This window comes from Sceloporus occidentalis, unplaced genomic scaffold (genome assembly GCF_023333645.1).
Source record: "Sceloporus occidentalis isolate IW3139 unplaced genomic scaffold, rSceOcc1.0.p SCAF_131, whole genome shotgun sequence".
Taxonomy (NCBI): domain Eukaryota; kingdom Metazoa; phylum Chordata; class Lepidosauria; order Squamata; family Phrynosomatidae; genus Sceloporus; species Sceloporus occidentalis.
In genome coordinates this window covers 2,347,810-2,374,782 of record NW_028317111.1, presented here as the reverse complement: position 1 = coordinate 2,374,782, position 26,973 = coordinate 2,347,810, and the positions used below count along the sequence as shown (strand labels likewise).

General features: G+C 39.8%; 2 protein-coding genes across 2 annotated transcripts; both read right to left on the bottom strand.

The window, feature by feature from the left end:
- Window positions 1–202: 202 nt before the first annotated feature.
- LOC149281511 (cytochrome P450 2K4-like) lies at window positions 203–15,615 on the bottom strand. The gene is made up of 7 exons (XM_089499228.1): window positions 15,430–15,615; window positions 13,357–13,519; window positions 11,986–12,135; window positions 11,656–11,816; window positions 10,871–11,044; window positions 1,617–1,758; window positions 203–246 (listed from the first exon to the last, which is right to left on the bottom strand). The coding sequence occupies exons 1-7, from the start codon at window positions 15,613–15,615 to the stop codon at window positions 203–205; spliced, it is 1,020 nt and encodes a 339-aa protein (XP_089355354.1).
- A 2,256-nt stretch (window positions 15,616–17,871) lies between these two features.
- On the bottom strand, window positions 17,872–26,782 carry LOC149281510 (cytochrome P450 2K4-like). Its single transcript, XM_089499227.1, has 9 exons — window positions 26,591–26,782; window positions 23,840–24,002; window positions 23,010–23,159; window positions 22,633–22,793; window positions 21,559–21,735; window positions 20,972–21,113; window positions 19,850–20,034; window positions 18,622–18,763; window positions 17,872–18,053 (listed from the first exon to the last, which is right to left on the bottom strand). Exons 1-9 carry the CDS (start codon window positions 26,771–26,773, stop codon window positions 17,872–17,874), a joined length of 1,485 nt encoding a protein of 494 aa, XP_089355353.1. The 5' UTR covers window positions 26,774–26,782.
- Between the last annotated feature and the right edge of the window lie 191 nt (window positions 26,783–26,973).

Sequence of the window (26,973 nt, the reverse complement as noted above, 5' to 3'; positions counted from 1 at the left end):
AGCACACTGACTACTGTCAGCATGGTAGGGCCAATACGGTTATATCCACTTTCTTATCTAAAAAACAAGCAACTCATGGTATATTAGTGAACATATGACCTTAGTGAATAGACCTCAATGTGTGGTAAAATTATTGTGTATTGGCAGGACGGGGGCAGTTGTTATCGGCGCCCAATGACTGCCTTGGATGTGAGGAAGTCTCCTACACTATGGCATGGACCATCATGAAGTTGGGAAGTGATTTACCTGTAAAGCAAGAGTCTATGATATAAATTGTTTTATGCATATGGTTGTAATCCCATTCTGAAATTATTGCGTAATTAACAGTTCCATTAAATTAGCATGGGCTATTCAGCTTTATTGAAGAGAGCAAAGTCTAATCGGAATATGTTGGCCTACGTGGGACGCAATTTAAACACAAACATGGAAACCAATATAATATTGAATTCATTAGAAGAAAAAGTGAAATTATCCCAATTATTTCTACTGTGTTAACAGCCAATGATTATATACGGGATGTATAAGAACAGCTAGGAAATTTCCCCCCCCCCCCCCCCCATCATACACACTTACCGGTGCTTCCTGCTGTACTGCCGGGGCAGCGGGTTGATGTCTACGCGATCCGCGTAGACAACGTCCGCTGCAGCCGGAAGGAGGTGTGGCTAGCAGCGGGGGTTGTCTGCGTCCGTCGCGGATACCTTCCCCGACTGTCAGAGATCAGAGTTCCCCCCACCGGTGCGGGGAACTCTGATCTCTGACAGCCGGGGAAGGTATCCGCGACGGACGCAGACAAACCCCCGCTGCCAACTCCACCTCCTTCTGGCTGCAGCGGAAGGAGACGTCAACCCGCTGCCCCGGCAATACAGCAGGAAATTAGAAAGCACCGGTAAGTGTGTGTGTGTGTGCGCGTGTGTGTGTTAAATGGGGACATAGGGCATTTCTGGAATGCCTTATACCCCTATATGCCACTCTGGCACTTAGGGGGTTAAAAGGCATATTATGGGGCAGAGTGGCATATAGGGAGGTATAAGGCATTTCAGGAGGCAGAGTGGCGTTAAGGGGGCATTTAATAGAGCACTCTGCCTCCTGAAATGCCTTATACCTCCCTATATGCCACTCTGCCCCATAATATGCCTTTTAACCCCCTAAATGCCAGAGTGGCATATAGGGGTATAAGGCATTTCTGGAGGCAGAGTGGCACATAGGGGGTCAAAAGGCATACCATGGGGCACAGTGGCATATAGGGGGTTACAAGGCATATCATGGGCCACAGTGCCATATTGGTGTGGCAAGCCTGGGGGCAGATGTGCGTAACTGGGGGACAGGTTGGAAAATACAAGGAAATAAAAACAAAAAAAATATTTTTCTCAATCATAGCTTTTATTTAAAAAAATAGTTTACATGAATTAGCATTTACTGGTAAAACTTTTTTCCTTTAGGGTCGTCTTATATTCAGGCTTTTTCTTTTTTTCCTAAGTTAATATTCAGATTTTGGGGGGTCGTCTTATAATCAGGGTCGTCTTATAATCGAGCAAATACGGTAATCATTAACAATAAAATGTTTATTAAATATGCTAAAATATGATATTCAATTATAAAAAATCAATAAGAAATACCTTGGATTTCTGGATATTTAATCATAAGAAGTAGACCCCAGCGGAGGGTGGTTGATGTTGTTTCCATTCCAGCAGAAAACAAGTTTCTTACAAGAAAGAGTAAGTTTTCTTCATGGAAATAAGTTTTCGAGACCTCTGTACCCTAAAATTAAGAGAATCATATTTTTTTTTCTTTTTATATGCCAATAGGGCCAGCTTTTGTGTCACAAGACGATTAAGTGTCCCTGGCAAACAATGTAAAAAAAAAAAAAAAGAAAATATTTGACTAAATAATTTTTTGGTAACGTTTTAGAATCTTTAGACATAGTTGATACTTTTTATTAGGTCAACAAAAAATAAGATGTGAAGGTACATAAGCTTTCAAGATTTCTGGGGTTTTCTTTTTGCATGTTGGCTTAATTAAAAGTATTAAACTTCAACTAAAAGCTCCATTTTCTCTTGGGCTACTATGGCTAGATGCATTTTTATTATTGGGAATAAGAATGATGGAGATGATTCTTCTAATGCTGCCTTCAGTTACAAATGCGTTAAAAGTTTTAAACAATGAGCGGAAAAGTGGAGTATTACTATCCACTAGTGGATGGGGTGTGGATGGGAGGTGATGGTGGTGTATCTATGCTTCCTTGGTGTAGAAAGAAGAAATGGACCCTGCAAGGGAAAGCATGGCTTCTCCCGGAGACCCTGCATCAAAACTGAAAGGTTTTCAGCTATGTCTATGTTAATTCTTACTAGACTTGCGCATTCGTCTTCGGGCGAACATGAAAACGAGCACGATGAGGCCGTTTTTTTGTTCGCTCCGAAGGAACGTAGAACAGAATACAGTGCCGGCAAAACGTAGGAGAAGACGAAGACTCACAACCACAAAGAATCGAAGAATTCAACAGGAGTGAGCTGATCCTCGTCTCTCCAATCAGCTCACTCTTGTGACGTCACGCTAAGGGTCTCGTCCAATGCCTGTGCTGCTGTTTTTTGAATTTCTGAAACTGCCTTTATAAGACCAGAGATTGCCTGAGAGATCCATTCATTTTTCGCTGTGACTGCCTTGGTAACACTGCTGTGCTGCATCCGAGCGTTACAGAGAGATTGTTCTGTTCTGTGTGAGACTGGTAAGCCTCAGCCTGCCATTTCTCACAGTGTACTTGTGAAGAACCCTGTCTGATCTCCACTGTTATTATTATATTTATGTGTACCTTGTTTGAATGTGGTTGCAGCTCCAGCCTTCAAAGAGACGATCCTATAATCTGGTTGGGGCTCTTAATCAGCCAGCACAGCCCTGTCTGCCCAGACGGCACCCGCACAACAGGGGGGATAACACAGGTGGGGGAAACCCATTGTATCCCTTAATCCCCTCACCTGATACATCCCCTGTATACTGATGGGATTTGTGATGGGATGTGGCTGATGGGATTTATGATGGGATGTGGCTGATAGGATTGGGGGTTGGGTTCGGTGCACAGTGAATGGAGATTTTATATAAGTTCTGTGTGTTTGTAATAAAAAGAGTTCTGTTTTTAACCTCAAAGCATGAAGTCCTGTCTCATGATTGAGGGAAGTGCTGGTCTGTGACTGCTTTCTTCGGACAGCCGCAGCGCGTCCGCTTACTGGGAGAGGGAAGGAGCTGACGGGCGGAGGTGTCCAGTCTGGGGCACAGGACGATCCGTCACAGTACTCTTCCTCACTTCAGTTCTACTGAATTAATAATATTTAATAATAATAATTTTATTAATGTAATCATTTTTTTATTTAATTTGTCTGTCATCAGCTGTGTAGTGCTGTTGAGTTGACAGTGCACTCAGTGCCTCACTGGCACTGGGGTGCCCTTGCCCTGGGCTGGCACTAGTGGCTACTGCCTGTCCTGCTTAAATAAATTAAACAATAGAATTTATAAATAATTTAATAGAATATATTATTAATAATTGAATACATATAAAATTATATATATATTTGTCAGTTATATATACTATAGTTAGTATAGTATTAGTAATAGTATACTAGTGTAGAGTGTACTGTAGATATTCAAGACATCTACTAGTGTCTAATCTAAAATCAGTAATATTAATAATTAATAATTGAATACATTATAAAATTATATATATATTTGTCAGTTATATATACTATAGTTAGTAATAGTATACTAGTGTAGAGTATTAAAGACATCTACTAGTGTCTAATCTAAAATCATTAATATCAATAATTCTATAATTCTTATCTTAATAGTTAATTAAATTAGCTATAAAAAACATAATTAATAATTATAAATTACTACTAGCTTATAGTTCAGCTAATCTATTAGTACTGGTGCTGCAGCTCTATAATTTGTGCTTTGTTTTAGCAACAGCAAGAGACCAAGTCAATTTTTCTTAATTAATAATATTTCATTTTATTTCATTTGTTTTGCTCACCTCAGTCCATCAGTGAAGTGAACTTGTTGGGCTAGTGAGTGCAGCCGCATAAGTGCTGTGTTCTTTTTTGATCAGCAAGCAGTGACGTTAACTGTTTTGCAAAGATTTTCTCATTTATTTTACATTTTATTTTAATTTTATTAAAAGTACCCTTAGTGTTTTGCTCACCTCAGTCCATCAGTGAAGTGAACTTGTTGGGCTAGTGAGTGCAGCCGCATAAGTGCTGTGTGTTTCAGCAAGCAGTGAAGCTAACTGTTTTGCTGTGACATTTTATTTTATTTCTAATTTCTTTTCAAGAAAAATTAACTGTGTGACGACAACAACTGTACTAAGCAAAGCTTTAAACTACTAGCTGTAGTACTAAAATAATTCTAATCTTTAATCTTCTTAATCTATAATATATTATATAATATAATATAAATTCTAACTCATAATCTATAATATATATAAGTAATTCTTTCTAATTCATAATCTATATTCTATCTATAATACAAAATATAAGTAATTCTAATCTATTAATAATATAATATTATATATATAACTTAACCTCACTTTAGCTTAGTGGGCTTGAGAGCTTCTGCCTAGAGTTAGACTAGAATACTAATATAGCTTTAGGTTTAGCATAGTAGTAGGATAGGCTCTTAGGGTGCCCTTGCCCTGGGCTGGCACTAGTGGCTACTGCCTGTCCTGCTTAAATAAATTAAATAATAGAATTTATAAATAATTTAATATATATTATTAATAATTGAATACATATAAAATTATATATATATTTGTCAGTTATATATACTATAGTTTGTATAGTATTAGTAATAGTATACTAGTGTAGAGTGTACTGTAGACAAGACATCTACTAGTGTCTAATCTAAAATCAGTAATATTAATAATTAATAATTGATATAATTTAGCATAGTTTAGCATAGTAGTAGGATAGGCTCTTAGGCCCGTGTAAAAAGTAATTTTTTTTATTTTTATTTTTTTAAGTTTTTTTAAACACTACACTACACACACACAACACAAAATTTGAAATGGATCCTCCTTTTGGGACTAAGGAGGGACAAGCTCCATCTACCACCACCACCACCACCAACACCACCACCACCAACACCACCACCAGTTCTAAGATACAGCCTTTGCGTCAGTCTAGTCGGCCAAGTAGGCCAAGCTCTCGCTTATCATTTGGGGAAGCATTGCTTGAAGGATCATCAAGTAAAGGAAAGGCACCACAAGCAGGCAGTAGTAGTGCGGCTAGGCCCACAAGCTCTATGTTTTTTTACGGAAAGCCTAAAGCACCAGAAGCACGTTCAAAGTTAAAGGGTAGCACAACTAGTACTTATACTAGCCCAGTGAGTAAAAAGAAGTGCCTTTTGCCTCAAGCAGCATCTTCCCCATCCACGAGCAGCATGCAAGGTACCAAGCAGAGCCAAATTAGCAGCAAGACTCAGAGGGGTCCCAAACCAAAGCAATCTCATTCCTTTGTAGGGAAAACCACCACCACCACACCCACCTCTACCACCACTAGTGCTGCGCCTACTGTTCCCACCGGTACCCGCCACGCCATGTCCTCCTAGTACCTCTAGCAAGCCACCAAGTCCTTACAATATTTTTGTGATGACAGTTAGAGAGAGGGCTACACATAGTGGAACTCCACCTAGTGAGGTAGCAGAGGAGCCTGAGACTGAGAGGCCAAGTGCAGAGTCTGTTCTTCCTGCTCGCACTACTACTAGTCACGAGTCTCACGACGATATCAGTCTTAGCTCCAGCCTAGCAGGAATTCCATTCGATCTGGCTAATGAAGAACTAGACTATGAGCCAGAGGAAGTAGAGGAGATGAGTGGTCAGGAATCAGATTCCTCAGGGAGCAGTGTCCAAACGACTAGTGCACAATTTTCCCCTGAGCCTCCACCTTCTCCGCTACAATCATCACCATCACCACCACCAGCAGCAGCAAAACCTAGCAAATCTAAAGTTAAAGCAATTAGCAGTCCCACTATGGCCAGTACTGTTACCACCAGTCGCACCACCACTAGTTCTGCCTCTGTTCATCCACCCCGAGCAGTAGGAGCAGCACCCAAGGCACACTCCAAGGCTATGCGCGCCCCAATTTGGGAGCACTTTGAAAATGTTGAAGAAGGGCGCTATGGAAAGTGCAAACATTGTGGGAAGCTAATAAGCAGAGGGAAAGTGTCTGGCCATTTTACCAGTGCTAGCATGAAGCATCACCTCAGCACTCAACACAACGCTGTGCTATTGGGGAAAGATGCAGAAGTAAAACTTAGTGCAGGCAGCATAGCTGGTGGCCGTGGAAAAACCCCAACAGCTGCTTCTGAGCCAATAGCAGCAGCAGCTAGTGCTGGCAGCCAGAGACCAAGGCAGGTTGGAGCACTGCATGTCCAGCCCACCCTGGAACAATTTGTGGTATTCTAATCCAAAAGGTCAATGCCCAAACAGCAGGCCAATAAAGTAACGCGACTTATTGGTCAGTTCATTGCTGTTGGAGGGGCATCCTTCTCTATGATCGAAGGGGAGCCTTTCAAACAATTGATGGCGGCTGTGGCTCCACAATATACAGTTCCATCACGTTCCACTTTTAGCAGGAACATTGTCCCGTCATTGTATCGGTCCTGTGTTGCAGCAGTGAAAGAGGAGCTTTCCAAGGCTGCTGGTCAGTCTGTTCATTTCACAACAGATTTGTGGAGTGCACCTAGTGGGCAGCATGCCTTTCTTTCTTTGACAGCACACTGGTGGCAGCCCGGTGTGCCCAAGGAAGCTGCTGCAGCAGGCTACCGATCATTCCTTCTCCATGCAGAAGTGATGGATGAAAAGCACACTTCCCAAAATATTCTGCATGCGATGAGGAAAATGTTTAGCCTTTGGGTGGGAGCAGAGGCAGGCACCAATGTTGAAGTTGGTTTTGTGGTAACTGACGGAGGTGCCAATATGGTGAAAGCGCTGCGAGATGGTCATATTGTTGGTGTGCGCTGTGCAGCCCTCATCATCCATCTTGTAGTGAAGGCAGCAATGTCAGAAGGAACTAATGTGGCAGCAGTAGTTCTGTCCCGCTGCAGAAAGATCGCTGGGCACTTTCACCATAGTGTTAAAGCTAGCCAACTTTTGAGGGAAGAGCAAGAGAGGTCAGGTCTTCCCGTACACTGCCTACGTCAGGATGTCAGTACACGGTGGAACTCCACGTTAGACATGCTGGAGAGGATTTTGGAGCTGCAGAGGGCAATCCATAATCTTGCCTCAGAGCACAATATTGGGATTACCTCTTCATTGAATAGGGAGGATTGGACAGTGATCGCCCAGCTAGTGGCAGTCCTTAAACCATTCAGGGATGCCACAGAAAATTTAAACTCAAACAGTGCCAGTCTGGCCCAGGTAATCCCAGTGTTCTCCCATCTAGGCAGCAAGATGGATGTGTCCCTTGAAAACCGTGAGGCTGTTCAAGGTGGCACTCTACATCCTGAGGTAGCAGCCATAGTCAGGAAGCTGAAGAATCTGCTAAAAGTACACCTTCGCAAACGAGTCCCGAAATGGTACTAGCGTGCCTTTGCGATCCAAGAATTAAGGGAAAGCTAGCTTTGAAATTCAATGTTCTCAGTAGCTACCGGGAGCAATTGGTCAACAAGGTGCGTGACTGGCAGCGTAGAAAATGGGAATGCTGTCCGAGGAGGGAGAGGTGCAGGAGGAGGAAGAGATGATGTGGTCTGCTACTCCTAGCAGCAGCATCACCAGCAGTGCCACAAGCAGCACAATACAGCTGAGTGGAGCAGCTGCGTTTTGGGAAGAGGCACTTGGGAGTATAGTTGGACCATGTGACAGAGCTAGCAGCAGAAAGGAGAGTAGTAGAAATGGTCAAACTTTACCTCTGTGAAGTTCCTTCTGCACCTAATGTTGATCCTCTTAGCTACTGGGATGAAAAGAAGAGTGTGTGGCCTGCAATCTCATGGGTTGCGCAGCAGCTTCTCTAATGTCCGCCAACCACTGTTCAAAGTGAGTCCACAGCGCTCACGCATGGCACCTCATCTGATGGAGCAGATTGCCTTTCTTAAATTCAATCTGCCCAAGTTGGGTTAACCAGCTCTTAGCTTGGAAAGTTAAATTTTTTTTTCTCTAATGTTTAAGATAGTTTCTCCCCCTAGTTGCACGTGTTTGTGGTGTGGCAACGTCTGCTACCTCCGCTGGTGTAGCCAATTTACGTTAGGGCCTAGTGTCTGAGTTCTGGAAGTCCGCTCCCAAACGCCATGGACTGACAGACTTTGATGCTTTGCCCTGGGGTGAAACGGGTGAGCGGGTCGTCAATTGCCACTCATTCACCTTACCCAATGCTGCTGCTGCTGGTTGTGGTGCCAGCGTCTCTTCTCTGCCAGTTCGCTTCCTGGCTAGTGTCATGCCTCAAATGTCCAAAATGTTCAAGGTAGTTTCTCCCCCCTGGCTGCGTCTGTTTGCAGTGTGGCAACGCCTGCTACCTCCGCCGGTGTAGCCAGCTTACGCTAGGGCCTTGTGTCTGAGCTCTGGAAGTCCGCTGCCAAACGTCTAGGACTGACAGTTGTTTGGATGCTTTACCCTGGGGTGAAACAGGTGAGTGGGTCGCCAATTGCCCACTCATTCGCCTTTTCCATTTCCTTTTCCATTTCCATTTCATTTTTTTCCGTCTGATACACAACCTACCAAACATAACACACAATAACACAAATAACACAGTGACATAACACATAACACACATAACACACACATGTACAATTCACAAATCACAAGGACCTCTCCTCCTGTTATTTGCCCTGGCCTTCACTTCTACACTCACTAGCATTAACGCTATAACTCAGACTTCACCCTATAACATTTTTCCATCCACATAGCTGCCAACAGACCCAACTTTTTCAGGGACAGTCCTGCTTTTTTCCTGTCCCATCAAATTTAGCTAAACTAGGTATGCTAGTGCACATAGGTATAGCTGGGTAGGGTAGCACTACAACATTAAATAAATATAATAAAGTAAATAATAATAAATATAACTTTAAAATAAAATTCAATAAACCCATTAAAATGTAAATTACATTATTATTTAGACATAATACATCTTTAACCAAAACAGTGCACTGCTACTAATCTTAAAAATAACCGTACATTAACCCTAAGCTATTTTTTAGTTCTTGTCCAACATTTTTCCATTCGCATACCTGCCAACACACCCAACATTTTTGTGGACAGTCCTGCTTTTTTCCAGTCCTGTCCAGTAAAAGTTGGGTTGTTGCAAAGTATGCCATTATAAATAGGTAGCAAATGTTAGGCATGTATTACAAGTGGTCCAAAATCAATTTAAAAATGTAAAATAATCCCTATTCTTTTATTAAACATCTATGGATGTGTGACTGTGTATGATAAACGGAGGCCAAGTTCCTTGGAGCATTTGTCTAGGTCATTTTGTGTTTAGTACACCTCGGTACGTGTGTGCAACTCTATTGGTCGTTTCGGCAGGGGGCTCGCCTGCCATCAACGAATGAGGTGCATTCTGCAGTTCTGCAATTCATTTGTTGATGCCAGACCTTCACGGCGCGAACGCATCTGCTGCTGCTGCTGCTCCGATGTGTTCTTAACCCCGTATTAACCCCTGCTACGCAGCCGGGAGGAAACGAGCACGAAGAATGGCCATGAATATTCGCCCGAAAAGAAGACAGGAACAGGAATACGAAGGTTTTTTTTCTCCAAAGACGAACACAAAGAGCCCCCTGGTGCCCAAGTCTAATTCTTACGCCTATATATATAATATGATAATCATTTTTTACATTTATCACATGCTTTAAATACCTGCTCTAAAATAATACATTTGTGATAATAGCTTTACAGAGAAACTGCATGGTGTAAGCAATCACTAGTGCCTCACTATGCGGGTAGAGTCGAGGAAGCTGGTTACCACTTCCTGCTTGGGCTTGGAATTCCGACGCATTGTCCATTGAGGGATCATGGGACATGAAAGACTTAGCATAAAATGCCCTTGCTATGTCTTTGATAATTGTCACAGCTAGTGAATCTAAATTAGAATAACAAAACCATTTAACCATTAAAATGATGGGTTTATTTCACATGCAAGAGTTCCCCTTTTAAGCAGTCGGGTATAGAGCTCACAAAATGTAATTTGATGTCTACCTTTTGTCAGCCTGTCCCCAAAAGGAAGCAGATTGATGCCCGCGGGGGTCAACATGGCCAGAGTGGGCCCTGACTGGGATCCTGAGTAGGGCTAGGCTTTGGAGCCAATTTTTGGTAAGTTGAGGGCGGGGTAGTTACTTAAGGGGTTATGACACGAGGCTGAGGAACATTTTATCGTCACCTTACCCTGTGTTGTTTGTCCCACCCTCCCTCCCTGTTTGTTGTGTTAGGTTGGGGTATTTCTGCTTACCAGGCATCTAGGGGGTGTGAATGCTCTGGCGGAGAGCGTTTGGTGGGGGCTTCCCGGTAGGTGGTGCTGGGAGCCTCAGATTTGGGTTTGGGCATTTTAGTATGTCCGTCCCTGTGTGGTGGTTACTAGTTTGCCTGGTAAGCTTTATGGGTTTTGTTAATTATTTATGTTTATTGATGTTAATTATTATATTTATGTCTTCAGTCTGGTAGTTTTTGCCCTGTTAACGCAACAAGGTGTCGGACCTAAGGTTGTGTGGTAATAAGTTGGTTAATAAATAAACTTGGTTGCTGATTTTTCAACCCAAGTTTCTGGTGTCTGTCGTTATTGGGATAAGGTAAATTGGGTGGGGGCTTGACCCGGAGATCGAGGGTACTCCAGTCATAACATGTCTTTGGAGGAAGTTAGCAGTGATCATATCCACAAGTTTGAAAGTCACACAAAACTAGTACCTGGTTTTGTCGAACTAGGAATGTATCAATGAAACTCCTCTGGTCGTCTGCATCTAAATTATTTAGATGCAGGACAAATTTGCTTTTAATGAAGGCACAAAGTTCTTTCACATTTTTCATAATAGTTTGATGACTTCCAGGAAGAAATCCGAAATACGGGAATACATTATATATCTACAAAAATGACATAGGAAAAAGCAAGTAAGGTGGAGACATCAAAACTTCATCAACAAAGGCCTTATTGGTCACGGTCTTAGACCAGCTTCGTGAAAATACAGTTTTTGTATTAGTTGAATATGTTAAATATTTCATTATAAAAATATCATGTTAAAAATACAACCATATGGTTGCTGAGAGTCACTTTGGGCTCCCTATCTTATACCACATGAATCGAGCAACATCTTGAAAACAATAGTCTCTTCCTAAAATGATTCCAAGAATATCTGATATTTGGGAAAGATGAAATTACAATTTTTTCCCCAAACTAGAGCACAAAACAATAGGAAACCATATATTCCCTAATCTTTCCTTAATTCTAATTAGTAATTTTTATAATTATTATTTTCCCTAAAGAGATATAAGTATAGCATGTTTCCTACTTTTTTTGTTACGTTTGCTATAAGAAATTATCGATGTCTCCCAAATCATGGAGTGGGAATGAGGAGGAGGCTCTGACACTTTAAGAGCTGAACTTCAGAACATGGTCAAAGAATGGTTTTAATTGATTGTTCTAAATGTCCATTTTGCCTTAAATCTGTTTTCGTACATGTGCACATAAATATTACCGAAACTGACGGAGCTCCCAGAAGTCTCACATTCTCATTGACCAGACTTAAGAGGTTTGTAAATGTTTGGTCTTCATAATCCATGCGCTGTCCAAGTAGTATGGCAACTATAATATTGGCAACTGCTGCGTTCAGTATCATAGTGCACTCAAAGGGTTTACCTGTTAATGCCGAATTAAGGACAACCATAAATACATGGTAAAGAATACAGTTAAGAAGATAATACCGACTTCTTTATATATGGTTGTGTGTGGCAACTTTGACCAACTTATCGTTCTTTTCTATATTCCCCCTTGCAAAAAGCCTTTTACAATTATACATTTACTATACCTTTTAATGATTCAAAATGTCTCAGCAAGTGGCCACCTTCCTCATTGATTTTCTCCTCTATGCCGCTCTTCCCCATTCCAAAGTCACGTAAGGTTGTGATAGTGAACCTTCTCATTACCTTCCAGTTTTCTCCTTGTGAATGAGTAAGACCTAGATTTGGACAAATTTTTCAGTTCCTTTTTTGGACAACGTATTCCGTTTCCTGCCCTTTTGTTTTTTATACAAAAATCAGAGATCATTTTAAATTCTGGAATGAAATTCGTTGTCCTACGCCCACATTTACTCTCACTTATTCTCTCACACTCTCTCTCAGACTCTCACTCTCTCACATTCTCATTTGCTGGGCTTCAGGTCACTGAAAGTTTTCCCTGGGAGGTTATGTCCATGGAGATTTGGACAAAGAAAGAAGAGAGAAAAGAGAAAAACAAGAAGATGAAGGACAAGAAAATGCGAGACACAGAAGCGAAGCTGTGAGACACGAAAGCAGAAGTAAATTGTAAAGTGTAAATTTCGGAGCTTTTTGCTTCGTTTTAGTCCAATTTGTGTCTGTGTATGTGTGTGTGTGGGGGGCTGGCCTTGATTTTTAAAATGTGTATGAATTTATAAAATCAGAAGAATTTGTTAATTTTTCTCATGTATCACTATCCTTCTCCCTTTCTCACTATATATTTATATATATATATATTATTATTTTTTTTTTTATATAAATATAGTTCTAGAATTGCCATCGTGGAGAATTGCCATTTTTATGTTTTGTCTTGTTTTCTCTTATAACATGGTTGGGAATGGATATGTATAATCCTCTTATATCATTTCCCTGGCTTGATTGTTTTCTTAATTGTTGAGGTATTGTGTAATTGAAGATCTCGTACATACAGCTCAGTGGGAATATTCCACTAGAATAAAAAACATTCATCCTTAAAGAGGCACAAGTCTGTGTTCCATTCCTTTGTATCAATGCACTTCATTTGTTAATTCATACTTGACAAGTGATATCCTTGAAAACTAAAGAATAATCATTCTTTAGCCTGTAGTACTTGGGAATATGGGGCGACTATTATTCCAGGTGCAAAAAAACCCCAATATCTACAAGTTATTTGGATTTCATATCAAACTTTCATTCATTACTATATTCTTTGCATGAAATTGTGCATTAAAGCAAAATCAGATCTAAACAGTTGTATTTGAATTATAATATGCCATTGGATTTAAGAGTTATTTAGCAGACAATAACCAGGACAGAGAGAAACCAGGAAAGGAAGTTTTATTTACTGGACGGTCCCCTGAAAACAGGGACGCTCGCTTTATGTTGATATGCGAGCTTTATGGGGAAAACAGATGATGTTTGGAGGTAGAAATAAATGAACTTACCCAACCCTTTGTCCATCTTTTTAAATATCGGCAAAAGCCACCTTTCCCCGAACTCTTCAGCATGGTTCACCAGGGCATCTTTTACGGTTTCGTATCCAGCCAGGACCACCATTTTTTTCATGCCCATCTGAACACTGAACACGGGGCCATAGGTTTTGGATAGCTTGATCGTAAGAGAGTATTAGAGAATAGTAAGATGGAAAGTAGCATTTTGGCAACAATGATGTTTATTGAATTGAGTGGTAAGAGTAAAGAGAAACTGTTTTTAACATGACAGAATCACTCTGTGGTTTGGACTTCTTGTTTTCCTATCAGTCTATTTAATTTGAAGATACTTGATGTAAAATTAGAGTGCTGTTTTATGTTAGAGAAGCTTATATAAAAAAGTGTGTTCTACCCCAAACCAAATCTGTCCGGTTCTCGCCTGAAGACTTGCCCTACCACGTTCATTTTTCTGCGTTTGGGGCTAGTCCCAAAGAGCGAGGGCATTGGACAGCCAGAGCCTGGATGCTCCCAGGTATGCAAATAGGCCTAGGCCTCTAGCAATAGTTCCAAGAGGGCATCAGGCTGTTGGTCACCAAACCAAGAACCAACCACCCAATTGGGCCATCAGGCTTCCTGTTCACTGCTGCTCAATGGGCCTGTGACAAACAAGATGTTTGTATCGATCCATTTGACTGGCAATGCTGCCCAAAGTCAGACCTTGGGCAGCATCAAATATAAATATCTCACTGCAGATATATATATATGGCAAAAGGTGGCAAAACTTTAAAACTTGAAAAGAGAGTGGAACAGAGGAAGACAGAAGAGAGAAAAGAGAGAAGGAAAGATAGAGAGAAAACAAAAAGAGAGAGGAAAGAGAGGGCAAATAAAAAAAGGGAGAGAGGGAAATGGAGGTGAAGAAAGGAAGAGAGAAATAAGGAAAAGAAAGAGAAAAACTGCACATCATTTATGACTGGGCCCATATGCTATTCACTAAAAAAGGTGTTAATTTGGAATATCGTATACGTTAGAACTTGCTTTCATTCATAATTTTCATTCACATGGCTTATATATATATATATATATAGTGTATAAAACTCTACGTTATACATATATATATAGCATCAGCAAGGCTATGTTTAGGATGTATGGTATTGGCAAATTTTAGCACCTAACAGGATTTATTAAAGGCCTTGGATAAACCCAAAGACGTGGCTTTTATCCCCAATTTACTCGGAGCAAGTGCTAAACGCTGCAGAGAACGTGGTTAATATTTATTAAACATCTGGCCCTAGCTAACTGTGAGACAGAAAAAACGACATTGTCATTCTAGATCAACAACAAAAAACAAAGGTCAAAACATTTGAGGAAGAGTATGCAGCAACAGAAATTGAAATAAATGTAACAAACAGAATTTGATATACAACATGTAAATATAACTATAACTTCAGCCAGTGCACCAAAAGCAGAACACATGATGGGAATCTAATCCAGAATCTTGCATTTTCAGTGGGTTTAATAGAACACCTGTCATTTTTCTTTGTCTTAAAATCTGTGTCCAAATTCTGAAAATCAACCAATATTTAAAACATTTACATGGGGCTTTGGACAAAAAAGTATACAAAGTGTGTATGTATATCTATATGAATATGGAGGGTTGAGTATTTTTTCAATTTCAGATTTTTCCATTTTTTTTATTTTTGATATCTATTTTTAAGGAATAAATGTCTATTTTCTTTCTTTCTTTCTTTCTTTCACTATTCTTTTTCATTCTTCATCCTTTCTTTCTTTTTCATTCTTTATCATTCCTTTCTTCCTTCCTTAATTCCTTCCTGCTCACTCACTCCCTAGCTCACTTTCTTTCAATACCCGCCTTCCTTTCCCATTTTCCCCTCTTGCTTTTCTTGTTCTCTCTCTCTTTCTATCTCTCTAGATGTAAGTCTGCCTATATTTCTCTATCCGACAGAGTCTTTTCGCCAACATTTATTACACTGAGGTGTAAAACGCAACCTGCAAAAATGAAAATATATAAAAATAAATCTGATACCTTTTACTTTCTCCTTTTTTGTCAATGTCAGAATAATCCCTTACCTTTAAATAAGTCAGGTGAGGTTTTTTCAGATCTATGCAATGCAAATTTCCAATTAACGGCAGACATCTGGGGCCCGGGGGAAAATTCTTCAATTTTATTGAATTCCATTTGCTCAAAATATTAAAAATATATAGTAACGTCAAACCTAGGACAACAAACGTTGCTCCGTGGAAAGTCAATTCCATTGTTTCTTTCAAAGAGAGTATGTGTTGTGTTAATCTGTGGTTTGAAGGCAAAACTGTGCTATATATGAGGTTTTATTTAAAATGCTCCTCCTCCTTTTTTCCCCTCATGTTTAGACGAAACAGAAATTTGCCAAGCAGGGTAATATTTAAGTTTGCCTTTCCAGCCCTCACTTGTACTTTAATGCATCTGGTAGCCTTTTACATATTTGTCTGGTAACCATTGGAAATGCGTGAGGGGATAATACAGACTCCCCTATTATACGCTGGCACTTCCTGTTCCCCAAGTTCCATGGTTTGTAGGCGATATGTTTGGACGAAGTTACCTCATGGCTGCTCTCATGTGATATACTCATTACCAGTTAGCTTCACCGCTGACTCAGCAAGTATTCTGATGAGTGTCTTACAAGAGTTACAAGACTCCCTCTGTACATTATTATTATTATTATTTATTTTTTTATATAGTGCCATCAAATTCCGTAGCGCTGTACAATGGGGTGTGCAGAAATTGCTCCCATTGTTTTTAGTGGGAGCCCTTTCCTGCCAATCAGTGGTGCAAAAATGGGGTGGGAGCTGCAGCTACTCCTAAATATTTTTTTTTTAAAGATGTTTTGTTGATTTAGGCTAACTATATTTTGCATTCGACTTGTACATTCGGATTTGTCCTAATTTCAAATGTACTAAATTTTTAGTCCCAAAAACGAGGCCAGACCCCCTATGAATTGGACAAAAATGTAGCAAAAACCTCAGAATTTTCCACATTCACTTACACTCTCTAGCATTCTTGTTCCAAAATTATGGCACTTGTGGTGACAGCCTCTCCCTCGATTGGAGCATAGGGCCGCCATTTTGCCCTCAGGTCACCTGCGGAAGTGGTCAGCAGAAGAGGAAGTGGTAAGCAGAGAAGGTAGGGAAACATGTAGAGAGGGTGAGAGATTGAGAGTGAATGTGGGCACTGAGCAACTAATTTTGGCTGAAACTTATTGCACAAAAACAAACCGAAAAATTAGTCCAAATTTTTTGCACTTTAAAACTAGCAGTTTTAAGTTGACAAAATATCCTGATTTTGGACAAACCATATGTTTTTTGGAAATTATTACAGGGTTGTGAGTTGCTTCCCCCCCCCATTAGTCTTTAATCCTTTCTCCCAAACTACATCAGCTCTAAGTATCGTACAAAAAATACGGTGGTTAAAAATGTACTAAAATAATATACTACCAAAAATTATAACAGCTAATATGTTTCTAGATAATATCATTACTGGGTGTGCTTTCACAATCACATTATGTAGCAGTCTGCTTGTCAAGATGCCAGAAAAGTGTTGACACAGGAGAAGTGAACGAGATACGACATGCAGTAATACTCTCTGCCTCCTCCTAAAACATGATCGCTGTGAGATAGGGCCAAACTGGGAATAAAAAAAACAGCCCTGCAAATAATGCAACACCAGCCCCATATGTCATAATTTCATTGATTTGCACACATATTTGTGGAGTACTAGGCACAAAAATGTTTTTTTTGTTGTTTTTCATCTTCATCCACGGGTGGCAAACACAGCACCACCAGGATCATGCCCCCACCACCTATACCCCCATTGTAACCCAAAAACTTTTAAGCAGGGTCCTTAGTTGTAAGGACCCTGCTTTGGAACAAACATACTGACCACTCTCAGCCATGCTGACACAAAACTCAAACATGCTGACCATTCTCGGCCATGCTGGCGCCAACTCACACTGCCCACTCTCGCCCATGCTGATGCAAACTCAAGCACACCGACTACTGGCAGCATGGTAGGGCTAATACGGTTATATCCACTTTCTTATCTAAAAAAACAAGCAACTCATGGTATTTTAGTGAACAAATGAGTTTAGTGAATAGACCTCAATGTGTGGTAACATTATTGTGTATTGGCAGGACGGGGGCAGTTGTTATCGGCGCTCAATGACTGCCTCGGATGTGAGGAAGTCCCCTACACTATGGCATGGACCATCATGAAGTTGGAAAGTGATTAACTTGTAAAGCAAGAGTCTATGATTTAAATTGTTCTATGCATATGGTTGTAATCCCATTCTGAAATGATTGCGTAATTAATAGAAGGTGTGTGAGGAACAGGTCTAGGAGGTTTTTTTGACACACTGTATCTGTATTGAATTATATTAGCTTCCCCATCCACTGCAGAGGGTTTCCATTGTCGATGATGTGGATCAAACAGAATAAGAATATCCGGCAGATGATACATGTGTCTATTGGTCTTTTTTGTTAAAATCTTGGTATTGCGCATAGCTTGTGGGGTAGTGGGGGCGTTGTAACTCCAACAGCAGGGGTGAGATCCACTTCAGTCACACCAGGTGGTAGACGGAAAGTAAATTTTTGCAGAAGACTGGTTAAAAAGAGGAAAAGCTCCATTCTTGCTAGATTTTCCCCGGCACAAACTCTGCGGCCTTCAATTGGTAAAAAAAAAGAGAAAAATATTGTTAAACCGACTATGTATTTTTTGAAATTACAAACATATTTATCATCTGTATGGAACAGTTAATAAAAACTATGCAAATGTGAAGAGCTTTTATGTAAAACCTGATGCCTAATGTATTATCCATCAGGGGAAGGAAGGTCATCTCCTTGCATCTGAGGGACAGGGGGACACGACTGCTGGCCTTTCTCAGCCCTCTATGTCTGTCCTTCTTTGTCATTGCGAGGAGGGGAGAAACATTGTTGTGTAAGGTTTATGTACCTGTCAACATTTTAAGTATCCAAATTAGGACACCTGTGTTGGGGTGTGTGACAGGAAGTGGGGAAAGGTGAGACAGTTTCTACTCACCTCACCTGAGTTCAATTAGACCTTGCATGACCTCTCTTAAAATTTGCTCCTCCTTACCTCAGAGGAAGCACTATAGCTGCTGCTTTTGCCCCATGTTAAAGATGGCCCTGGATTTCATGTTTGTAGGAGGTTACAGAAAATACAAATAAAATATAATGAAGTTATTTTAGGTGCATCATTGTTCATTTTACCTGCAGAAAAAGGCATGAAGGCCTCGTTCTTCACAAAATTCCCCTTTGAGTCGAGAAAACGATACGGATTAAACTTTTCCGGCTCTGGAAACTGAGTCTCGTCACGAAGAACCGAGTATAACAGTGGAATAATATAAGTTCCCTAAAAAAATAAAGATGTTTCTGTATGAATATTGTATATCCCAGGTTCAACATCCAGAGAGCCTATACATTATTGGATTGAGATTTTAGATTCCTTGGACTTGATCTTCTTATAGATACTGATTTTGTAAGACTGACAATAGGCAGAAGGTGCAACCAATCATGAAAATATGAACAATAAAATGGGGTAATAATAGGTAATGTGGCTAGTGTCTGGGAGTGAGGTCCCTCCAAGAGGTTTGTGTATAAGTAAAGTAGACCTTATACGTGTAGACCAGTATCTGTGTGTTACAATAATGTTTCACCCTTTCTGGTCCCACTTGTAACACAGAAACCTCAGCCGCCATTTTGTATTGTATCGCTACACATTTGCTAAAGCCCTGAAGATAAATATTTTCAGACATATTGTACTTGTGTCAAAAAAAAGAGCAAAAGAGAGTCAAAAACTGGTCAAGAACTGTCCCATTGATATCAGGACAATTAGCAAAAATAGGGCACAACATAAAACACAGGGGTGGAATAAAAAGGCATTGAAGCTCCTCTGAACTGGCCTAGAGCTCCTGTTAGCCTGTGACCAATCAGATTAAACCTTAAAGCTCTCCCACTCTCCCTGTCTGAGTGCAGATGGATGCTGGGAGAGAGGAGCCGGCTCCGCGCTGGATTAATCAGGTAATACACATACCTGCTCTAGAGCGGCTCCTCTCTGTTGGGTTCTGACGTCCCCTCACAGGTTATGTCAGCAGTGTAGCATGGAGGGGCCAAATGCTCCATGTGCCCCTACTGCTTTGTAGTATACAACATTATGTTTCAGCCTAAATCACCTAGAGAGACCTCCTAAATAATTAAGGGCTCTAGGAAAAGGGACTTCGTTAACATGAGGAGGACTTCCTTAGCATAGCCATAAAGCATCAGCTCAGTGTGGTTTTTGGAGATTGGAATAAAGCCTATAGATCTGGAAATTTGGAACAATCTGAAGAAAATGGCGTATTATAATGCTGTGTACAATACTGAAATTATTTATTTTTGACTCTTTCCCTTAAAGCATCATAGAATGGGATTTAAAATGACCATAATGATAAAAACTTACTTTAGGAAGGAAATATCCCTTGAAGTTTACATCTTTAGACGTCTCGTGTGGCAAATTCATGGGTACGATGTTTGCAAATCTCTGTACCTCGTGGATAGCCGCGTTGGTAAGGGGCATTTGGGAACGGTGATCATATCTAGGTGTTGCTGAACCTATCACCCTGGAGATCTCCTCTTGGACTTTTTCTACAGTCACATAAATTAAATGGCATGTTTGCATGAAACCCAGGCTAAAAAAATGTAAAGCATATATATCGATATCGTTTTATATAAATCCAGCAGTGGGGATCATGGGACAGTTGGGGAGATCCTCTCTGACTGTCTCAGGGAGCCATTACGGACTAAACTTAATGGAGTAAAATGCATTGCAGCTACCATGTGGCTACCTTGCGACACCCTCCATCTAAGCGCCACAGGGTGCCTCTTTGGGTAAGTTGGGCAGTTGGCTTCAAGCCTTACCCCAACCACTCAAACCTCTGACCTCAACACAGGTGTCCCAATTTGGGCACCTGAAATGTTGGGGGATATGCCAATGCTCCCCTGACGATGCCTTGATATTACACAGCAACACTTGTAGGGTTTCTCGTTTAGTAGTGTAGCGTTCCTTACTTATTAAATGGATGTTTTACAAGTATTTCTAGTGCTATTATGCATCAGGTATGTGCAAGTACACATGTATATTTTTTGAGGGGAAACATGGCTGTCCTTACAGAAAACAGTCTATTTTTTAACAGTCTGCTTCCATATTCATTAGACGATAAATGCAAAAAATATTAAATATTAAAAAAGTGAGTGAAAACTGAAAAAAACACCCAAACACTTCTCATGTACACCATAAGTGATACTGTTGTGAAAAAAATGTGTTCAGTTTGTTTTATGATTATTAATTTCCTGACTTCTCACGGATACTTTTGATCAAACAGTGATCAGGGATAACAAGGATTACCCCCTAGTCGTGGTTGCAGCTGCTACCTGAGGACGTAATTGTGGTCTATTGCTAGATACGTAGATAAGTAGATATTATGGATGTTTTTCCCTCAGTTAATTCACAAAATAATTTGTAAACAAAATTCACGTCTGCTCTCTTGGCTGACTCAGAATCCACAATATTGTCCATAATTACCTTGAATTTCTGGGTATTTCACCATGAGAAGAAGACCCCAGCGGATGGTTGTAGAAGTTGTTTCCATTCCAGCTGCAAACAGGTTTCTTACAAGACTAATCAGATTTTGGTTATGGAAATATGTGTTGGGATTATTCTCCTCCTGAAAAGGGGTTATAATTTAGCCGAAAGTATCCTTCTTACATCTTCACTGTTGAAGGCTGCAAATACATGCATATAAATGAATCTAGAAACATCCTTTGTATGGCTCCTCGGAAGCTCTCTCAGCCTTGTGTAGGACATCGTATATGATTAAATTAATGTGGTTGGGCAAAGATGGCCTCTCGAGTGGAGGTTGGTGGGTCCAACTCAACTCTCGCCAATGTACTCCAATCAACTTGACAGTCTTAATAAATATTTACGGTACTTAACTTGTCACGTTGGGTCATGTGAACATATATGGCGACTTTTGTTAGTTTAGCAACCTTTTTTAACTCAACATTATGGACAACCCATAATCTAGTGAACAGACCCCCTCAAAAACGTACATATTCACATATAGACACACGCCATTCTTGTAAACCTACAGCTACAGATATAAAACATACCTCTTTTTGCTTCACAAGAAACACGTCGATGAAACTCCTCTGATCGTTAACGTCTAATTTCTTCAGGTGGTCGACAAACGTCTTTGTTATGAAGAGGTGGAGTTCAGCCAAGTTTTTCTGAACGGTTTTGTGACTTCCAGGAAGCAATCCAAAGAAACTAGGCCACAAATTATAAATCTGGGAATGGAACACAAAGAAATGATTAAAACTGCAGGTTTTTGGTGTTTTTTTTTTTTTTTTTTATAAATGATGGTTGTAGAATAGACTTGGGTATGTGGTATATGGAAATTTGGATGGCGAAGACACAAAACCCTCAAATCTACCATCAATTCCCCATATATCTCCTTCTATATGTAAATCTGTCAGGGTCACGTAGGTAAGAATACTGGCGCATATATATTTAAGCAATCCAGTGGTAGTGTCTATACATTTATGGGTTCCAAATGCAACTCAGATAATTGGACTTTTAAGTTGGCATTTGGAGGGTAGAATAAGGACCTTGGGGCAGTTTCCACGTAAGTATTAGTATTAAATACTGCTTGAAGGTCTAGGACTGCAAGCTCTTCAAGAGACCTCATGTCGTCAACCATATAAACTCAGGACTTTTAGCATTGGGTTTAGGCCTCAACCCAAGTATATTCCCAGCCCTGCCAGAGGCGAGGGAGCGCAAGGTCAGGTTTAGAAGTTAGAGGGAATTAAATTGTAACGCTTGATGTTAGATGAAGGTGGACTTAATGTGTTTCTCATGGAACGTGGACAACATCAAACTTTTAAAACAACAATCAGTTGATATATCATATAAAAAGGGATGTATTGGTAAAAACAAGTAGCCCTTTTCTTTTTTTTGTCCAAGGTAATTTTGATATGATAAAATATATAAATGTCCAAGTTTATTTACCTAATTCCTAACTTTTGCAGTAAAAACTAGATTTGGTTGGCTTTTGTATGGGTTTGCTCCTCTGGCCTCGATGATAGGTCTGGGTAGTAATGTACAATAGTCTCGTTGTGTATTTTACGTAGTGGATTTTTGCTTTTATGCTCATAAAAGTACAAAAAAAAGAAATTTCATGTTACCGAAACCATAGGAGATGCCACGAGCCGAATATTCTCATTGATCAAACTCAAGAGCCTCAAGAATGTTGGATCTTCATAACCCATTCGATGGCCGAGAACTACCGACACGATTATGTTGGCAATGGCGGAGTTGACTGTCACCGCGTTATCGAACGGTTTTCCTTAAAAAATACATCAATGGTATACAATATTATTTACGGAAACAAATAAAAAGCTGCTTACTTTGTTTTATATTGACTGAATGCAGTAGTTAACCGAAAATGGACCAATTCTAATTAAAATCTAAAGCAGCAACACATATTACAATGTATATTGCCCAGTGTATATGTTATCCCCTATACTCTCAGGATACAATACGTCTATTCTCTATATTGTACCGTTGAATGATAGAAACTGCTTAACCAAATTGTCACATTCTTCTATGATTTTCTCCTCAATGCTGCTCTTTCCCATTCCGAAGTCACGTAAGGTTGTAATGGTGAATCGTCTCATGACTTTCCAGTTTTCTCCGCGGGACATGACGACACCTGCATTAAGCACGGGTATTCATGAACACAGTGCTCAAATCATTTTACTGGCCCTCCCAATGAAAAAAAACTAAAAAAGATTTTTTTTGTCAATGCCGACCTACACATCGCTGTATTTAAGGTTTAAAAATATTTGTTTTTCCATGGGACTTTCCCTTTAAGACTTATGCCTTCTGCAATATAATGTAGGGATTGGCGTTGGTATTAGAACCGCTAGGTTGTATAGCTTGCTCGCACTAACACAAGCAGACACACTAACTCACATCCATACAATGCCACTAATACAACCAGCATACTCAACACTAACACACGTGCACACAGACACACACACTAACACAACAACCTAATCACACTATCATACCCAGACACTCATACAGTCATACACACTAACACACCTAGACTCGTGTATGGCCCACACGCCCCTCCCTTTTCTCTTGTTGCTTTTTTCTATGAAGCAGATCTCTGTCTCACATACTGACTACCCCCCCCCCCCCCGGCCCCTGTCAGCATTTGACAAAGTTCTCGGCTTCCCTTGCTTTGATAAGTAGTTGCGATACATGCATTTAAATATGTTAAAAACGGTAAAAGTGACATTTAATATTGAATTATATAATATAAAAAAATAAAATGCATAAAATATAATATATATAATATAAAATATTAAATAATGATTTTCTTGCCTGTTCCTTTATCCATTTTATAAAATATTGGCATCGATGCCCGCTCTCCAAATTCTTCAGCATTGTTCACCAGGGCATCTTTTACCGTCTCATAACCAACTAAAACAACCATTTTCTTGGTGCCCATCTGTATGGTGAATATGGAACCATATTTCTTAGACAGCTGGAACAAAGAAAAAAAGAGAGCGCTGGTTAATTTCGGGGAAGCAAAGAAATTCTGTACAAACACACAAAAAAAAAACAATTGGCCAATACAGAATGTAGGTAAATAAATATGACCCATCTACTAGTAAATACACAGTTTATTGCTTATTTTTACTTGAACTGTAAAATGTAAGATTTAGGAAAAATAAAACTTTAATATAATAAATAAAATGTATTAATCAAATTTTAAATAGAATTTAATCTCAGGCACTTAAGCAAATAAAGAGATATTTTATCATGTTTCATGCTTTTCTTTCATAGACTTTTCATAGCTTTTTTTCTGGAAGGTTCCGCGTTACTCCACTTTTGCCTCTCTAAATAAGGTTTATAGTCTAGCCAGCAAGTTACCTGTTTCCAGGGCAATGTCCCAAAATGCTGCGTCAGCACGTGCTGGCTTTATTACCACACATTTTGGGAGTACTGTCTGGCGATGAACTTAAAATTCTGATCAAAGTGCAGAACGCCAAAAATTAAACATTTATTTTGTGTTTTGTTTTTCGTGCAGAATGTCGCATTTTTTTGAATAAATTACAGAGTTAAATATTTAACAGAATAACCTATGTGCCAAATAAATGTGTGTGTGTGACTATATATATTTATATATATCTATATACATATATATATAAATAGATACATTTAAAACAAAGATATATATCATATACCCTGTTAATACTAGATAAGGCTATAAAGAAACATTTTGGGCAATACGATATGGGGAAGAATTATAGCATTAGGGTTCAGATTATGCTATGTGTTCCAACCAAGAAAGTACAAAACCATTAAGGCAAATATACTTCAGTTAATACCTTCCAAATTCCCCTTTTGAAGAGGATCAGTCCCTCTTTCCTCCCCTGATGTCCCTCTTTCCTCCCCCGCCGCCACCTTTTCTCCCCTGATGTCCCTCTCCCCCCCCCCGATGTGCCTTTTTCCTCCCTCGACGCCACCTTTTCTCCCGTGATGCCCCCTCTTTTCTCCCGATACCCCCTCTTTTCTAGGAGGTCAGAATGTTTGCTGGGTATGAGGGTATCGCAGGGCTCTACAGCCCTAAATGCCCCGATAATGTGTATAGAAACAGCAGGAAAAGGCTTTATAAATTAAACGGCGTAAATAAAATAGTATTTGGGTATCTCAGCATCAGCTCACTGACTTCATTGTACATTATGAAGGCCGACCCAGTGAGCTTCTATGGCTTCATCCTGTGTAACGGGGAAAAGAAAAACCGTCGGTGCGCTAAGCTAGTCTCAGGCTCATATAATACAAATGTATAATATGAGGCCTACCAAACAGTGTGAGCATGCTGCAAATACAGTGTGTTGGCTGTACAATGTATACAAAAAACAAAAACTGTCTGCGCTTCTCACCTAATAAAGTTGGCAACAAATCTATAAACATAATATAAATGAGAGGTTTTGGTTATAGGAATTGGCCAAAGCATAATTAAGCTCACCCGCCACGTAAAGGCACACTCTCAATAGGGTGAGAACCGACTCTCACCTCCTACACAGTGGGCACACAAAGCAGTTTATACGGCTACCAAAACCTTATTAATGTGTTGGGGGAGGTGCAATTAAACCTCCTCCCATTTAACCCCTGCACAGCAAGCTGCAACCTTATACAATCCTGTGTAATGCATAATTAATTTATGTTAAATAATTACTTTTTATAAAGTTCTCCAATTAAACTATGCTTTATACGGGGCAATCTCTTGCAAATGAAGGCCAACTGGCATGGGCAACACGTCTAGCTTGGCTGGAGATGATGATGATTATTTTTAGTTTTATTATTAACATATTAATGTTTTTATTGATATTAATATTTAATATTATCTTTTATTCATATAAATCTAGTCGCCTGTTTCTCCTGCCGTAAAGACTCAAACCTTAATCCGTCGTTGGTCTCGTCTTAGATTCAGGAGCCGTGTGCCTATCCCATCCATGTTTAAATCCCCTCGCTGTATTACCCTCTACCACTTCTGCTGGGAGGCTGTTCCACTTATCTACTACCCTCTCAGTTAAGTAACTACTACTCTCATGTAAACTCCTGCTAACTGAATAAGTATTTCAGGAAAGCTTTTGCATATTTATTTGATAATGTCAATATCCTGCTGTATATAAAAATTTCAGCTGTAATTGCATTTAAAATCTGAAAAAAAAAATATTTGACATTGTGCTTTTAAGAGACAATTTTTAACAAATATTACATTTCTGATTTATAAAGTCAGAAGAAAACAATATATTCCTTGTGAAAATAAAAAATGAGACGTTGACATAGAGTCAGGAGCCATGCATGTTTAAATTCGCTCACTGTATTAGCCTTTACCACTTCTGCTGGGAGGCTGTTCCACTTATTTACCACCCTCTCAGTAAAGTAAAAAGTCTGTACTTACATCTAAGACATGATATCTTTCATTCAGCGAAATTACATGACAATAAACCATTGCAAATATTATCTTTTTTCCTTAAAAAAAAATTAACCCTCGGATGTCCAGCTCCACTGGAGTCTATCACACCACATCGCCTTTAGCCGCCGCCTCGTAAGGGTATTTACCTCCATCAAGGTGAGATACGGCTTCTTCATATTAAGAATATGTAGGTTTCCAATCAGCGGCAGAGGTCTGGGTCCAGGAGGGAAATTTTTGTTTGTTGATGTCCAGCCGCCCAAAACATTGCAAAGAACTAAAATTGTTATTAAAAGTATCAAAAATAATGTTGCTATATAGGAAATATCCATTTTCAGATTCCTCGACGACCTGCGAAGGCTTGCAGTGACATACAGGATCCGAGGATCGGGGAGAAAACATGTTTTCCACACCCTGCTCTCCTATTACACACACAGTACCTCCCACATTCTATATGTCAGGAGCAGAATACGGAAATAAGATACCATTCAATGCCTAATTACCCAAACGCCCCTCACACGGTACAAAAAGA

Excerpts from the sequence above, each read along its gene's own strand:
- LOC149281510 (XM_089499227.1), bottom strand. The coding sequence starts at position 26,773 with ATGGATATTTCCTATATAGCAACATTATTTTTGATACTTTTAATAACA. Across the intron at positions 22,794-23,009 it reads GCAGTTTCTATCATTCAACG|GAAAACCGTTCGATAACGCG; the intron begins GTACAATATAGA and ends GTATTTTTTAAG. Across the intron at positions 18,054-18,621 it reads CTTCATGCCTTTTTCTGCAG|GCCGCAGAGTTTGTGCCGGG; the intron begins GTAAAATGAACA and ends TACCAATTGAAG.
- LOC149281511 (XM_089499228.1), bottom strand. The coding sequence starts at position 15,615 with ATGGAATTGACTTTCCACGGAGCAACGTTTGTTGTCCTAGGTTTGACG. Across the intron at positions 13,520-15,429 it reads CTCACCTGACTTATTTAAAG|CTATCCAAAACCTATGGCCC; the intron begins GTAAGGGATTAT and ends CTTACGATCAAG. Across the intron at positions 12,136-13,356 it reads AAAGATGGACAAAGGGTTGG|GTCTTACTCATTCACAAGGA; the intron begins GTAAGTTCATTT and ends GTCCAAATCTAG.